Raw genomic sequence first — 16,672 nt, forward strand, 5'->3', positions numbered from 1 at the left:
ATGTGCACAGAACAGCTTGCGCCCCTGCCCCTTTTGTTCACAAATCTGAAGGTGCCCTTTTGGTTGTCCAGAAAAAGGGGAGAAATTTTCATAATTAAATTAAAATAGTTAAATAAAACAAAATTAAAACCTTGTCATAATCTCACAACAACAGTAATAATTTGTTATTATGAGATTTCATTTTAAATCGCGGGTGTTTTAAAGAAAAGTAAGCGGAGGTGCCTTTAAGAGCACGTGCTACAGCAGATCTGGGGTGGATTCCAATCGCAAGTGATCCTGCTTATGCCCTGTATTCTGAAGTGCAGAGCTCTTGAAGTGGGTACTCTGAAGGAAACATGGCATTACTGTATGAAAGTACCCTTCACTAACAGTCTTGTGGAAGGGTCCTCCGAGAAAAGATTAATTTTCTCACTTTCATTTTGAATGAGCTTTCGAGTGGCATCCCCTCCCACAGCAGTGCCCTTCAAGGAAGCAAAAAATGCAGTTTTGAATTCGGACCACTACATGTATTGTGTAAGTTCAACAAAAGAATAATTCTTGATTGCTGCCGCATTTCCGACATCGCGTACCACTAGTGTAGACAGATTTATTAATTATAATGGGAGCTGTCGCGTCACTCTCAGTGATAGAAATTCAGTTCGTCTTTTATAGAATACTGACATGAACTGAAGGAGCTGTCTGGTTCAGCCAAAGCCAGTTTTGTTTTGTTTTGTTGAAACTAATAAGCCATTAGACTAATCACTTTCAGAAAAATACCATTAGGCTACCACAGTACCACTGTTCCCTATACGCATATTACGCAGACGTGTAGGGCACCAACTCCCGAGGGGGGCACCACCATACCCTAGGGGGGCACCAGAAACTCCACCGGCTGCCCATACTCTTGCATGTTATACCAGAGATTATTTAGCAGAGATGGGTCACTTCTATTAAAATGAATGGGAGAAATTGGAACGCTCAGCCAAGGAGCTCTGAGCACCCAACAGTCAACAGATTAAGAAAGGAAGTCCCGCTTTACAGTTAAAAGAGCCAATCACCTTTTAGATACAGACATCACCTGTCAATCAACTCTAGATTGTGCATGCGAGTTAGCTATATATAAGCCGGGAACAATTTTTTTTTTTTTACGTAATATGAGGTAAAGAATCACAATTTATGATTTCAGTATTGTCATATTTTATTGCTGATATGAATTATGTTCTTTGATCGTAATCTTGACCGACCGTTTTTGAGAGTTTGGTCTTTCTCCATTCAAGTAGATTGGAGCTGCACTGGCATGACTGGAAATAACCTCCCGAGAACGTTCCAAAGATGGCAGTAGACTGACTTTCTAGAAAGACTTTGGTTATACGTTATTCAAGGACCCTGTAGCATTCACGGAACACAGTTGATTGCCTCGTTCTCGCACCGTGCACCATGTTACCAGGGTAATACCATGGTACTGAATGATTGATCATGTTCATATTTCATTATACTGTCATGGTACTCCAAAGTACTTTAAAAAATACCATGGTTTTACTATGACAAAACAAGGGGTTATCACAGACCATATCTGAAAATAAATAAATAAACAAGTGTATTACCATTGTGTTTTTTGTGAGAAATAAAAACAGAATAGGTTATTTTTTGTGATAAAGGAAATATTGAAAAAAACGATGTACTATATATATATAAATATATATATATATATATATATATATATATATATATATATATATACAAGAAAATGGTTAAATACTCAAAAAGCAAAGAAATATGTTTTTTATACTTTTGCCCCTGTCCCTGCTAAGGTTTGTGCACGTCACTGGTTGATCCCATTTGGGATGTAGTAACTTAAAAGTTTGGTTACATCCTTGCTTAATGAGTTCGCCTCTGAAATTCAGCTCCTCTGAATAACTGTCCCAGATACAAGTTCTAAAAAATCATGTATGGTTGGCTTTCCAGCTGAATTGACATGACTGAAAGGAAATGAAGAAGGAGGGGGAATCTTCCCTTTTGATCTTTTTAGAGGGGTGCAGGGTGCTCTATGTGGCTGGCAAACACATTTAGCCTGTAATTGTTCAGATCATTCAGACAATCAGCCTTAGAAATGCATGGGCAAACAAAAGATTACAGCTTCAATTGGAAAAGTCAACAGTTCTTCCATATGTTCCATATACAAACAGCCAAACTGTTGAGTCCCATCTTCTCTTTGAACAATGTTTGCATGTCATTTATAACTTTGGCTGCTGGCTTGTGTGCTACATAATAATTGCAAGTGTTGTTATTCTGCTTCTTATAGTGTTACAATTTTTACGATAATTTAAATGTTAGAACATCTTATGTTTGAAATTTAAAAGATCAATGCTTTTGCATTTTTGCACACCTTATTGTCCTACATCGACCAATGTTTTTAATCATCTGCTGGTTTATGAGAGTTTTTGTGCAATTTTTCTTCGTGCATATTTACTTAAAGTATTTTAAATACATCCTACTCTTCCCAGGTGTAACAAATCTCAATTATACTCTCTAATAAAGTGAATCAGTTTGCAGATTATTCCAAAGGTTTAACTTAGAAATTGCTGTCAAATAGACTTTTGCTTGCTTGTCCATTGTGAACCATCCAAATGGGTACTACTAGAGCACTTGAAGTGTATTTATATGCATAATTTTAAACCATGTTTCCTCCATTGAGCTCCAATTTGCAGGAAGGATTTTATGGCCAGGGTTAGGCAGAATGTGATGTAAAGGCAGCTTAGAGGTCTGGGTCATCCCATTCTCTCACCCCTGCTATTCTGCCAGTGCAGCAGGGGGCCTTGTACAAGTCTAAATTGCTCCCTAATCAAATTAAGAAGGTAGCCCTGTTTGTTTATCAGGGGTTAAGGATGATGGTTGCAGCTCAATAAAATGGATGAAAGCAGTTTTGCGTCCCCTCTTTCTCAGTGAAATTGCTTTCATTTGCATGGCATCACTGGCTGGACAGAAGGTGCGAATTTTCCCACAACCTGCTGGATCCCCTGGGTTTCCTACAACTTTATGGTCATGGAGACAAATTTCAGGGGAAACTGAGTCCTGATAATACGGAATAGTCGTGGCAAATTATCAAGGTCTGTTAATCAATAGCAGGAATTGTCAATGTGAAAACACAGGGAGTCAATTGTCACTGGTCGTTCTTTCATTTAACACTATGACCAAACTACAAAAGATTCAAATGTTTTATTATTATTACCGTTATGATAACACTTTAAGGCTGTATACATTAACATTAGTTAATGCATTAGGTATCATTATTTTATAGCATTTATTATTTTTAGTTCATGTTAATTTATAAATAAACTCTTGTTCATTGTTAGTTCATAATGCATTAAGTAATGTTGAAGTTTACAACTTTTAGTGTTAACAATGTAGATGTTTGAATTAACTTTAACCAAGATTCATAGATGCTGTTAAGTTATTGTTTGTTAATGTTTATTATTGTGTTAACTAATATTATGTTTATAACATTATTGTAAAGTGTTACCATTATAATTTAGGGACATTTCGGAACATTAAAAGGGATAATCCACTCTCAATACAAGTTAAGCTCAGTCAACAGCATTTGTGGCATAATGTTGATTTCTACGATAATTTATTTTGACTTGTCCCTTCTTTTCTTAAAAAAAAAAAAAAAAGCAATAATCCAAGTTACACTGTAAAAATTGTCTGTGATTTTAATGCTAAATGTATGTAAGAAATGCTACAGTAAAAAAACTTTAACGGGTAGTTACCTTAACAGGTACGGTAAAACAAAATATAATATGTTTAATAAGAAAATACATAAAAAATTTAATATTGGATGTACAAATTATACTTTTACAGTATAATTAATGGTAAGAATTTATATTATGTTTAACAAGAGAATACATGTACTTTTTACGATAAGCTATTGTTAAAATTATGGTAAAAAACAATAATCGGTCGTTCCCAGAAGTCCCTGTGTGAACCATCACATTTCATTATATTTTATAGGAATAGTCATGTTTCTTATTTTTAATAGAAGTTATTTACATTGGGGTCTTAAGTGTTTATTGCATTATATTAGTCTCATAAGTGTTACACTGATGGTGTTTTGTGTTTGTGTGAGTGACGCTGTGCACTGTCTTTACATGTGTATTAATTATGTGTGTATTAGATTTTATAGTTCCAGAATGTTAGTATATTAAGTTTATATCATTTAATAATGTAAACAGTAGTGAACCGAAACCTATACTGGCATCAAAATGACAACCCGTAATGCCTGTAAGATGGTCACCATATATTTTACGGAAACTTTCTGGCAACCACAGTTGCCATAATTTTACCGTAAATTTAATATATATATATATATATATATATATATATATATATATATATATATATATATATATATATATATATTTATTTATTTTTTACAGTGAGTGAGGCACTTCCAACAGAAAGTGAATGGGGCCAGTTTTTTGGAGGGTTTAAAGGCAGAAATGTCAAGCATATAGTTTTATAAAAACACTTACATTAATACACAAATTCTTCTGTTAAAACGTGTGTATTATTTTAGCTCAAGTTGTTTAAATCCTCGTTTTTGCAGGATTACAGGGTTTACGGCATTATGGTGTCATGGCAATGATATAAATTTACACAGAAAAGGTTTGTAAGCGATTTTATCACACTAGTAGAGTAATTTTAACACGCATATTGTTTACATCTTGTGGCTATACTTTTGAAACAGTGAGTATTTTAACGTTTCAGATTGGTTCAATTTACTTCTATTGTAAGTACCTATCTGAAACCTAGATTTGTGCTTTTATTTTTTAAGAAAAGGAGGGACAAGTTGAAATTAAGTTTTGTGGTAATCAATATAATGCCACAAATGCTACCTATTGAACTTAACTTGAATTGCACCTGGAATATTCCTTTAAACATGTAACATTTTGTTGGCTATGGGTATACACATAGTTTAATATTGCTGGTATGCCATTTATTGATGATTTACCCAAATCCCTTTTAATAAACTTTGTTTAAAATAAATAAATAAATAAATAAAAATAAAAACTAACTTTTTATTGGTTTCTCTCTCTTTCTTTGGGATGTCTCCGTTTAGCTGTGTCTTTAACTAAAAAGTTAATAAAGCGTACAACTTTCAAAGACCAGCCCCTTTATTTAAATTAAGGATTGCATTACAACCTTCAGTCTGCCCTTTTAGTCCATCAGTTTTAGAATCAAGTTGTGCCTTTTTGTCACACAAGTAGTTTGTTTTGAAATTTCAAAAACAGTTTTGTCACTAATATGAATTGGATTACACTGTTGACCCAGTGCAGAATGGAACTGGACTGGCCTACCCTCTGGAAAGTCAGAGAAACTTTCAGAGGTACTGGCCTTTCTAGGGGTTTGACCTCTGCACCCTGGATGAGCTACTAGCATGAGGCCGAACACATGGCGTAGTGCACCATAAAAAAACAATTCCAGCCTTCACTATTATAGCCGTGTTACACATTTTTAAGTGATGCATGACTTCTGTCATGCCAGCACTAATTACAGGATGATTTTTGACTGAATAATTAAAAATTTTATGATGCAATTAATTTGATTAACAAGGGAAAGGAAAATCTTTAAGAAACTGCCAGTTGGGTCCATATTTCTTCTTCTGATCATAATTTACGTAGCCATTAATAATCTTAAACCTCTCTCCTCACAGGCAAGAAGGTGATAGTGATCTCAGACCACAAATCCCCGTGTGCATTTTCTCACTTTATGTTGCCCTCTGATCTTGGCTTTCGGCTCCTTGGAACCCCATCAGCAAACACACACCACCCTGCTCGGACAAAACAGATACCCCTTCGATCAGATTAAGCTACGGGGAGTTAAAAGTCTGAGATTAAACAAAAACACCTGACTGAGGGTGAGGAGCCATGGCTGGGAAGCCGCAGTGTGTCCAGTTCAACCAGAGGAGAGACCAAACAGTGAAGCCCCCCTAGAGGGACAGTCCTACTGAGCTGTTGACCTGAGATGTGCCATTCCAGACATTCTGGGGGGAGAGAGCCAGGATCTCCAACTCACTCTGTACCGGTCACTAACCAGAAGGGTTATGCAAACAATGGTGGTATTTATTATGATGTAATTACATAATGACAAGTTGTTTCATTCAAAGACTGCGCTGGCCTAATTTTCTATGGATGAGGCCATTCAATCCGCTATTAAACGATTCTAGAAGACACATCAGCCAAATGCATCCTTTGGCAATGTCAGATAGGTCCGTAACATAATTTATATAAATTCTTTAAAGATGCAATGGAATGTTATTCAAATTAATTTTGCTTATCAGGATTGTGGATTGAAATCCAGTAAGCAAGAAGTAAGAACATAAGAGACAAAAGAGAAGCTGAGCGTCAGTATCCTAAGGTAAATTTATTACACATTTTAAATAAATATTTCCATCATTCAAATTATTTTACACATCCTCAAATAAAAATATATTTATATTTGTATAAAAAAACAGACAAACAAAATGCAACAAAGACAAAAGCTTTTCCTACAGTTTCATACAATACATTAATACACCTTGGAAATATACAGTTTAAACAACGGTAGGAAACATGTGATAATCAAAATATAGCTGCCACATTTAAATATGTATTTAAAGCTCTGTTTGCTTTAACCGTGTTTTATCTTTAGAGAGTTCCAGGATCAAGAACCAGAGAGGTTACAGAGATGAGCTGGGTATCTTATCGCTGGGTGGTCGAGAGGTGCCCCGGCTGACTGTGTAACCGAATACAGCCTTCTGTTGTCAGTGCATTCTCTCAGGCCCTTCAAGTCCCCTTGAGCAGCAATACAAAGAGTTATAAATTACTCTAACACCTTCCAAATCAAATGAAACATAACCAGAAAAAGAGAGAAAGATGGATGAAATCCACACACTACTAAGACATGTCCCGTGCTTCGCTTTTCTATGCTTTTACACGGGTCAGTACTAAAAGTCAGGGTACAAAAATAGATTTCTTGTGATGTTTTTTTTTATTTATTTTTTATTATTCTTAAAAAACTAAAGTTTAGGTATATTGTTGCTCAGTACAAAAAAAATGTCTTTAGGAGTCCACAAGAGGAGCCTGTTCATTGTTTGAGAAAGTAATTGCTGTCTCTCACTCTTTTTCTGCTGCTTCACTCTTCAACGCTCTCCTGAGTAGCGGGTGCGTTTAGTCCGTCTGTTGAAAGGGTAGTTGATAAAATCAAAGGGCCTATGCTCTGCGATTTGGTGTCCCCTGGGCAGCCTCTTCATGAAGTGGACTTCCCGCTGGTGTTGCCTGGTTTTGGAGCCCTTGCGAGGTCTGCCCTTGCGTGTAAAGGCCATGTACCAGCCTTCATACTTCACATTCTGTAGAGCTGTGTAGTTGTTCTCCAGTACTATCTCTGTGAAAATGCAGTCTTTCCCCTGACCATTTCTCTGTAAAGACAAGACAAAGATAAAATTTTAGCTACAGAGAGAAGGATTTATTATTATTATTATTATTATTATTATTATTGATGAGAAATATGAGGCTTATTAAAAAGTATTTGGAAAAATGTCTGTTCAAGTGTACATAGGGCTTCCCTACACACATGCAGCATGTGCTCAAGTCATTATGATCCAAGATCAAGAGGGAGAAATGACAGCAGAAATCACCAGTGTGGATTCATCCCATGAGATAAATCGTTCCCTTCCATTTGCATTAATGCCTTAAGTTTAAATCTTTCACAGGCATAAAAACCTTGATAATGTTGAATCCAGAACATATTCCATTAATATACTACTAAACAATATCAATAATAACTTCTATATAATAATGTACATGCAGAAAAATAGGAATCTTATTTGGAATAAGATTCTTGCACATGGTTAAATAACTCCCTTGCCTTTCTTATTTTGCCTCTAACATAGGCATCGCATCGTCTTATTCTCATAACAATGGGACCTTTAGATGTTATCTGGCCAATGCAATGGTACAACATGCGGTAATGAGCCATACCAGGAGTCCAAACATTTCCCCAACCTCTTAACAAAATGGTCTGTTAAAAATCTCAGATCCAAAACAGAAAAAACGTTCGCATATCAACCAATAAAAAACAACAACAACATAAAAAAACTCTCTCATGCAGGCTGTCATTGGGTGGCCAATATGTCAGATAGCATAAGATCAGGGGTGCCAAGCAGATGGTCCACCTGGCAGGGTGCTGGAAGGTGGGGGCTGAATCACCGTCCCACTTTATTACCATTCACAGCAAGGAGAAGGCACAAATCCACATTGGAACAAGAGTAGCCAGCTAAAAAAGGAAAAATGATCCCATTCTTCACACTCGATTTTACCGATTGCATCAGTAGGAAAAAGTCTGGTACCCACTAACCAATAAAAGCGTGCTTTGACAAACGCTCATTTGATTTCCTGAAATTTCACCTTGATAAGGATGAAATCTGAGGTCTGCAAGCAAATGAGGTTGTCTATGTGACTGTTCGAGTGATGTTAATCAATTGTAAATTAGATTTCTGAATTATCTTTAAAGATTTCTTCTCAACCGAACAAACTTTGTGATGCGAACAGAAAAATCAGTGATGCATATACTGTGTATGTAATAGAATATGTCAACTGTGTACTCCAGTAGGAAAATTATTATCTTTTTCTCATACCTTCCCAATCAGCTTCCCCCTTCTGTTCATACAGATGTAGAAGCCTGTTTCAGCTCCTTTAATTCGAACTCGACTCCCAAATGTGTCTGTCTCCACTATTAGCTTGGCTGTAGAAAGAAAAGATGAAAATTATCAGATGCTGTGATTTAGAAATATGTGCACTACCATGGCTTCCTGACTTTTAACCTTTAATATGAGTACATAAACAACATTTAAATTGCTATCACATGTCATCCACATAACAACAAACTGAAAAGAGGAAATAAATGTTAAATACTTCTGCATATTTTGACACTTTCATGGAAGGCAGGTTTAAATGTAAAAAAAAAAAAAAAAAAGGTGTAATCTACCGATGTACATTAACAGTTCAAAAAGGCTTTTGATAAGAAAATGTATGAAGTGTAAGCTGGAAAACTCTTTCCATGATGTATATTTTCCATGCCAAGAACTAGCACTTGCAACCCTTCTCTGATTCAGCCCCCATACTCTGAGTGATCGTAAAGAGTTATGGTTCAAATGAAGGGGGTCAGATAACGTGCTGGTGAAGAGCGTAACCACAAGCCCAGAGCTGGAGCCAGGCACTGGCCTGATCTAACAGCCCTGCTGTCTCTACAACATGCTCAGGTGACATGGATGTCACCAAAGCTATGTAGGGCTGGAGCCAACCTTCCAAAAATACCACAACAGAAATAATTATTGGGCTTTTATGTGGTGGAACCACATAAGAGAGAGCTACAAATAAGAGAGATTATCTAAGTGAAGTGGAGTAACACAATATATTTGCAATTGAAATCAATTGTTTTATGTCGTTCATAATATTTATCTATATGAAAATAAATTGTTACAAAATCTATTGATGTTTCATAGAATTACAAATGTTTTAACAGTTTACAGATCTATGTCAGCAGTACTGAATGTCCTTAGAAAGCAAACGCAAGGGTCAGAATTCGGCTAGACATATTTTCATCTTGGAGCTGGACGGGAAAGGAAGGGAACGTTCTTTAGGAAATGTTTAGAAGGTTGAAGTAAGATGAGTTCTAATGGCTCTTCCAGACCCGCGAGTCTCTCTAGAGAATCACCTTCAACAATCTACAATCCATTTAACATTTTTTTTTTGCACTCCACTGCTTTTTTTAACGTCAACAAATGACCAGATGCCCACTATATCACATAGATCCACAAATAATAAATAGGCAAAAGTATTTTTAAAAATTTTCTCCAATGTGCAAAGAAGTGCTTTACAAAAATTGGCTAATGGAACACGTATTTAAATCCATTCCTCAATAACCAAATCATCACGACGGGTTTTGTAATAATTGCACTTGCTGATCTGTGCGCGTTTTTTTTTTTTTTTTTTCTTCGCAGGGTGTTTGTGTAAGATAAATAAGGAGGATGCTCTTACCATGAACGTCACCATCTTCGGCCATGGCGTTGATTTTCTTGTTTGCCAGAACTTGCACATGCTTTCCACTGGTTCGACTGTAAAGCTGGTAGGTCCGGATTAGTCTACGGCTGACCCGGTCCGTCACCTTACTTTGCTCACTCACATGCTGTGTAAAATTAGGCGGGGACTGAATGGTTACCTGTCAGAAATTAAATACCATAAAATCAATACCTGCAGAAATTGTTTCATCATTCGTGGATATGGGCCTATAAATTATGCTACCCTCCGTATAATCAGTTATTAGACATTAATGCTTTCGAAGGCATTAATAACCTATTCGTTTAATACCAAAAGAAAGCGCTTGACGTTTTTAATTAACGAGAATTTTGTATTGCGTTGAGAAGTGTCAATAAGGGCTTAAATTAATTTACTGACAAAAAACACAAGTTTCTAGCCAAACTGTTCTAAACGCGCAACCCTCTCTCCTCTCTTGACGCTGATGATTTATTTAAAGCGCAGAGGACATGTCTATAAAGGTTTAGTGCCTTTTATGTTATTATGTCCCCAAGACATGTTTCATCACTGACTCAACGCTGGCATAGGCTACTTCACGCGCTCATGCCCACGCGCCCTGTGCCAATATGTTAGCGTTACCTGCCAGGTTACTGCGCCTACTGTGATACCCATCTGATAAGAACGTGTAACACCACCCTTCTCATTTTTGAGTGCATCTTAAATTAACTGTTTGTTTTTCATACCTACATACATACATTTCTATGCAGAACAGCGTAGGCTATTGCACAACCTAAACTAGCTACATCTAAATTATAGGCTATGTGACCAAAGCGCGCATGCATTTAATGCATTCTATGTATTAAATAACCTTAACATAAAATAGAGAGAGAGAGAGAGAGAGAGAGAGAGAGAGAGAGAGAGAGAGAGAGAGAGAGAAAATAGGGATTGGAATAGAGATTTGGAGTACCGATATTTTATAGTTTTCGATCTCTTTCAGATGGATCTAAATAAAACAATAATACATTAACATATCTAAAGTTGTAAATGTAAGAAGAAAATGTTGCACGTACCTGAGCATAGTAGCAAAACGCAAAGAGGTGAAGAAATCTGCAAAGAGAACAAATCTTAAATTAGTCTTTTGAAATCAAAGAAAAGAGTTAATGCGTGAAAATAAAAGGAAATATACTCACAGATAACTCAGTCGTGATGGAATGAGTCTCATGTTGCTGGAGGGGACGGGCCTCAGCGGAAAAAAAAATTACCGGAGCAAATTTGTGCAATTTGAGGAGATTTTAAAAAAAATAGGTTTCCCAGTTGAAATGTACAAAGTCCCACGTTGGCATCCAAATTGTCTCTCGCAACATATGATGAGCAGATCAACTGGCAAAAAAAAAAACAAAAAAAAAAAACAAAAAGAAAAGAAAAAAAAAACCTGCTCGGAATTTGGGGCAAAACGTCGACTCTATAGATTGACACCACTGACAAGTAAAAACACTAACTGGATTTCCTTCATGAGAACAAGAATAACGAATAAGTGCACTTCACGCAACACTTAGAGCATGTAAACTTATTGGTTTTCAAGTTTTACCGAAAGAGCTAAAGATGCACCTATAATGCAGACTTAAAAAAAGAAAACCCAAAGTCCTATGCTGTCCATATAAAGGTGAGCGCTGTCTATTAGTAGCGCAGTAGATATAGATCCAACGGGGAATCCTTTGACTTTTGATCCACGCGTATCCCCTTGATCATTCAGTCTGACTCCTGAGTGAACGTCAGTCAGAGGAGACAGGACAGTGAATCTCTTGCCGTGCTGATGATCTTTCTTCAAGACACAGTGCTGCTGGACTGGCTATACTCTTATTCCCTCCTCTCTTCTCATTGCCAGTCAGTCTCCAATGTCAACCCCGTTTGCGCTTACACCCCTGGTTAAAATGGTAGGGTTGGTCCTGGAGGAACAAGCCCCCTTTTGAATAGAACAAAAGCAGGAGACAAACCCCCCCCCCCCCCCCCCCCCACACACACACACATTTTTTAAATATGCCTGCCTTCACCTGAGTCCATAAGTACTCAGAGCAGTTTCGAACCATGCAGTTATTCATAAATTCACAGAGCCATAAAACGTAGGCTACGTTCTTTATAATAAGCACAAGAATTGCAATGACTTCACAGACTGGCAGGACACTCAGACCCATTATCATTCATAAAATGTTTAAAAAATGCCAAGCCTTCAATAACCAAACATCAAGAAAAAGTTGTTAATTCTGATTTCAAAACTGAAACCGAGGCTATTATGCAATGCCGCAGACTGCAGAACTGGTTTACTTGTGAATTGTGTATTGCAAAAGGAAAGTGTGAGACATATTAAAAGGATTACAGACGATTAGAGTTTTTTTTTTCTTTTTTTTCTTTTTTTCTAAAAATCACAGGAATATCACAGGTGTGAAGTGTCTCATTTCTCTTCATGCACTGACAATGATCTTTATACTCGCAGAAACGTTTGTAAAAATGCGACATATAACCTCTATTTCATAACATGACTCTGACATGTCATTTAATGTCATAAATCACCTCTGTTATGTTACTTCATGGTCCCTTTTGGGGGAGAATATATATATATATATATATATATATATATATATATATATATATATATATATATATATATATATATATTAAATTACTACCAATTAGCCAAATATAATGCAACTTTAATGTAATTAATGTTAACTCAGCTCTAAACAAAATACCTATTTGAGATCTGCAACCATATTATAGAAAGAGCATTTAGTTAAGCCAATCAATCTATTTCTAATCGGAAATAATTAAACGTGAAAATAACCCAGCCCCACCCTCCATTATGTTACTTTTCAAAAACTACATCAGCGAATTCAAAGGCTTTCTGATGGCCCCATCACTCAGGATAGGTCTCCGTTTATTTGCGATTTGCAGGTTTTTAATTGGTTAAATTGGCTACTTTTAAGCCGACGCCCGTCATGCAATCTGAAATGTTGCAGATTCAAAGACTTTTAAGTGCAAGCGAAACTTACTTGATCAATTAATTAAAATATCACAAACAAATGAATGGCATGACCACAGAGCGTTCATAATAGGGTAAATATATTTATTCGAGCTGTCACCTTCTACCACAAAGAAACGTTCTTAATGATAATACTTAATGGACTTTGACAAACTCTCTAACCACTAATTTGAGGAATATGACCTCTGAAACATCCCATGCAACAAACATTTGTAGGCAACCACGGGGGGCGCCACTCAGAACTGTTACAGGTGCAAGGGATGCACTTATATTGGCCCATAAATAAAAATAAAATAAAATAAAATAAAGTATTCCCTTTACAAATAATGCACAAATTCTGTAAGGACTTATTTTTTGGTTTTCATAACTCGTGCTGCAGTTTTGGTGTTTTAGGTTTCATATTTAGCTTAAACATGCAACTGAAATATAGTAAAACTGCTAAATATTGTTTCATAAACTTTTTTTTTTTGTTTGTTTGTTTTGTTTTTACTGGTTTTCATTTTATTTATAAGCTCTATAAATGCTACTTTAGATGGCCTCACTTTATTCTATTTCTAATTTTAATCACTTCTGCACAAACATCTAAAAGTCTTAGAAAATGTGTGTCAGTGAGAATACAGCCTTATATCATACATATATATATATATATATATATATATATATATATATATATATATATATATATATATATATACACACAGTACTGTGCAAAAGTTGAACAGTACTGTATATATATGATAGCACTTGTGAAAAATGTTGCATCATGAGGATTTCTTTAAAAATAATGCCATAAATAGTTTTAATTTATCAGTTAATGTCATACAAAGTCCAGTAAACTGTTTGGGAGTCTAAATTTTATACTTCCTAGTGACACACTAAAGCTGAAGATATAAATAACCATCTTAAGACAAATGTTTTTATGAAACATCTTATGTGTCTAAGACTTTTGCACAGTACTATATATATATATATATATATATATATATATATATATATATATATATATATATATATATATATATATATGTAATATCATATGTGTATTTTCTGTATAACCAACAACATTTCTTTACAGGTTTCTTTTAATGAAAACAGGATGAGCAACTGACCAGTGCAGTATATGGTTGAGTAACTGGAGATATATCTGCTTTTGAGCGTGCACACTTGTGGCATGCCTTCCCCTGGTCTTTGGATGTTTTTTTTTTTTTTTATACTTTGGTGCTTGGTGTTTAAGTGGACCAAATGACCAATATTAGTGGACCATTGAAAAGTCAACCATCTCATTCCATGGCTGAGTAATTCTGCATTGCCTGAGGCAGAGCTGGGCTCCTGGTTAACTCTGTGTCTAACTCTCTGTTGTTTATTGCCTAATCAACTACAGGATGACTAATCTGAGGATGAGCTGCTGTCAACCTACTAAACAACTGCTGCACAAAGAGGAGAATTTTAGGAGGTATGATTTTGGGGTGAGAGTTCATGTATTTTATGTTGATGCATATTCATGCACCCATTCACACAAAAAAAAAAAAAAAAAAAAAACAGAAACAAACAAATTAAGAGCTCACGTCTGTGCACTTTTGCAGAAGCATTTTTAAATATCTCATAATATCTCTCATATGAACATCTCAAATATCTTTTTTTTAATGTGTTACAAGGATTTCATATGAGGCATTTCAATGGTGTAATCACAGTTAAACCAGCTCAAGATGATACTAATTCAATCTGAATTGGATTTTAACATCTCTGGTGCAAGGCCACTGCCAACAATTTGGTCAATAGTTACCTTCTGGTTTTACATGTGCAACATAAAGTAGCACTTTTCTGATTACTTTAATTTTTCTGAAACATTTCTAAAAGTGATTCTGCCCTCAAAAGGTTTAATGTATCCCTTTTGATAAATTAGATGTGTGCAGAAAGAGAGAGAGAGAGAGAGGGAGAGAGAGAGAGAGAGGGAGAGAGAGAGGGGGGGTGGTTATAGAGAGAAAGAGAGAGGGAGGCAGACACACAGACTTGTGGAGGACAGAATGGCACTCCTGGAAAGCACATAGCTTTCCTGAAGTGTTGACAACCATGTCTGATGTGGGCAAGGTGCCAGAGTGGAATTACTGACATAACTGAAATGTTTTCAGACTTGATGGCAGTTATGCAGTGGTACAATGTTTTTGCCATTGTTACATGTGCATTTCTTTTCATGTATTAATTGTATTTTAAAAAGGGGGGGGGGGGGTCAGGGTTATGTTTGAAAAAACACATTACAAGGTTGATATTTCAGAGTAAATAAAAATGAAATCTCATATATTTGTGTGTGTAAGTTTTTTATATGTCAGGAATGACATTACTGAATAAGGTTTGTGTTGTAGGCAAAGTATTTGTCTTTGCAAGAGAAACCAGTAAAGTTATATTTTGCCATAATTTATTTGTAATACTAGTACAACAAGTTGCATTAAGGGGGAAGAGAATTAAAGTCATTAAAACAGTAAAAAGGAGAGAAAGAAGGGGGTGTGAGAGTGAAAGAACAAGTGTCAGAGCTGTAGTTAAGACAGAAGAAGGAAAAATTATAAAAAAGACAGAGAAGGAAGGATAGAAAAAGCAGAGAAGAGAGAGAAGCAGGGGGCTGAGTCAGAGAACCCCATGCGGTGGTTGGGATGGCTGTCGATGCTCCTGGGGTTAAGAGGAGGGCAGGCAGGCCCTGTGCCTGGCTGCAGGGAGCAGGCTGCCTGCTGTGTGCCTCTGGGGCCTGATGGGTATTCCAGAGGGACCGAGAACAGTGCAGGAGGGGCCGAGGGGTGGATGAGAGGCTCCCTGCACTGGGGCCCCATGCTTGTCAATCCGCCCGCTTTCAGCCACGTCACTGATGACACTGGACGCCTGTCTCGCCTCACCCCTCGCCATGGTAATGCACGACAGCTTACAGTGAGATTCATCACAGAGGCCTTACTGAGTGGGGCAAGAAAACCAGCAAGACAAAACAAACCACAGGGAAGAACACTCATTTGAGTACCAATACCACTCTGCAGTGATTGAGCGGTGGCAGCATTGTTCTTACTTTTAAAGTGTCTTTTCAGAGGGACTCAGAGTGATGGACAGGCGTCACAGCAACACACACCGGCAGAACAAACCAAGAGTGAGGGACATGTTAATTGGAGGGAGGGAAGGAAATGGATAAGCAAACACACTAATGGTGAGGAACCTCGACAGCAGAGCCACAGATTAGTTCAGTATGCAAAGAATGTAATTGGCCCAACACAAGCTAATGATCTCCAAAGACTAATGTCATAGTGATTGCATTCTACAGAGTCGGTCACATGTTTGTGTGTGGGTCTGTTTGTGTCGGTGGGCTTTACTGCAAACGGTGGGTTAAAGCACAAATACACAACCCCCTCCCCCCACCCCCTAAATGTGATATTATTCAAATAATGAATAATGTAGAATTAGAGCAACTAGTTGAATGGCAAATCTAATAAGTGCTCAAAACATGGCACCCTATTTAAAACTATACCATGTCATAAAAACTGTGTTACTCTGCTAACTTTCTGAACCATTTTCATAGTCTGGACTTGTTAAACGCATAGCTTCTTAAATATAT

The 16,672-nt window shown here is 36.6% G+C and overlaps 1 protein-coding gene across 2 annotated transcripts; it reads right to left on the reverse strand.

Moving 5' to 3' along the window:
• Window positions 1-6,383: 6,383 nt before the first annotated feature.
• Window positions 6,384-11,938, reverse strand: LOC127412125 (fibroblast growth factor 8). Of its 2 annotated transcripts, XM_051648231.1 has the most exons (6): window positions 11,240-11,938; window positions 11,120-11,156; window positions 10,053-10,233; window positions 8,651-8,757; window positions 7,135-7,432; window positions 6,384-6,809 (listed from the first exon to the last, which is right to left on the reverse strand). In XM_051648231.1, the coding sequence occupies exons 1-5, from the start codon at window positions 11,269-11,271 to the stop codon at window positions 7,157-7,159; spliced, it is 633 nt and encodes a 210-aa protein (XP_051504191.1). In that variant the 5' UTR covers window positions 11,272-11,938; the 3' UTR covers window positions 6,384-6,809; window positions 7,135-7,156. The 2 variants fall into 2 exon arrangements, with proteins under 2 accessions (XP_051504191.1, XP_051504190.1); XM_051648230.1 differs by having other exon boundaries at window positions 6,384-7,432.
• Between the last annotated feature and the right edge of the window lie 4,734 nt (window positions 11,939-16,672).

The sequence above is a fragment of the Myxocyprinus asiaticus genome, chromosome 21 (genome assembly GCF_019703515.2).
Source record: "Myxocyprinus asiaticus isolate MX2 ecotype Aquarium Trade chromosome 21, UBuf_Myxa_2, whole genome shotgun sequence".
Taxonomy (NCBI): Eukaryota; Metazoa; Chordata; class Actinopteri; order Cypriniformes; family Catostomidae; genus Myxocyprinus; species Myxocyprinus asiaticus.

What these genes read in the sequence shown, in the direction of transcription:
- LOC127412125 (XM_051648231.1), bottom strand. Translation starts at nt 11,271, where the DNA reads ATGAGACTCATTCCATCACGACTGAGTTATCT. An exon ending in CCATCACGACTGAGTTATCT is followed by an intron (nt 11,157 to 11,239) that starts GTGAGTATATTT and finishes TTCTCTTTGCAG; the next exon opens with ATTTCTTCACCTCTTTGCGT. An exon ending in GGGGGAAGCTGATTGGGAAG is followed by an intron (nt 7,433 to 8,650) that starts GTATGAGAAAAA and finishes TTGTCTTTACAG; the next exon opens with AGAAATGGTCAGGGGAAAGA.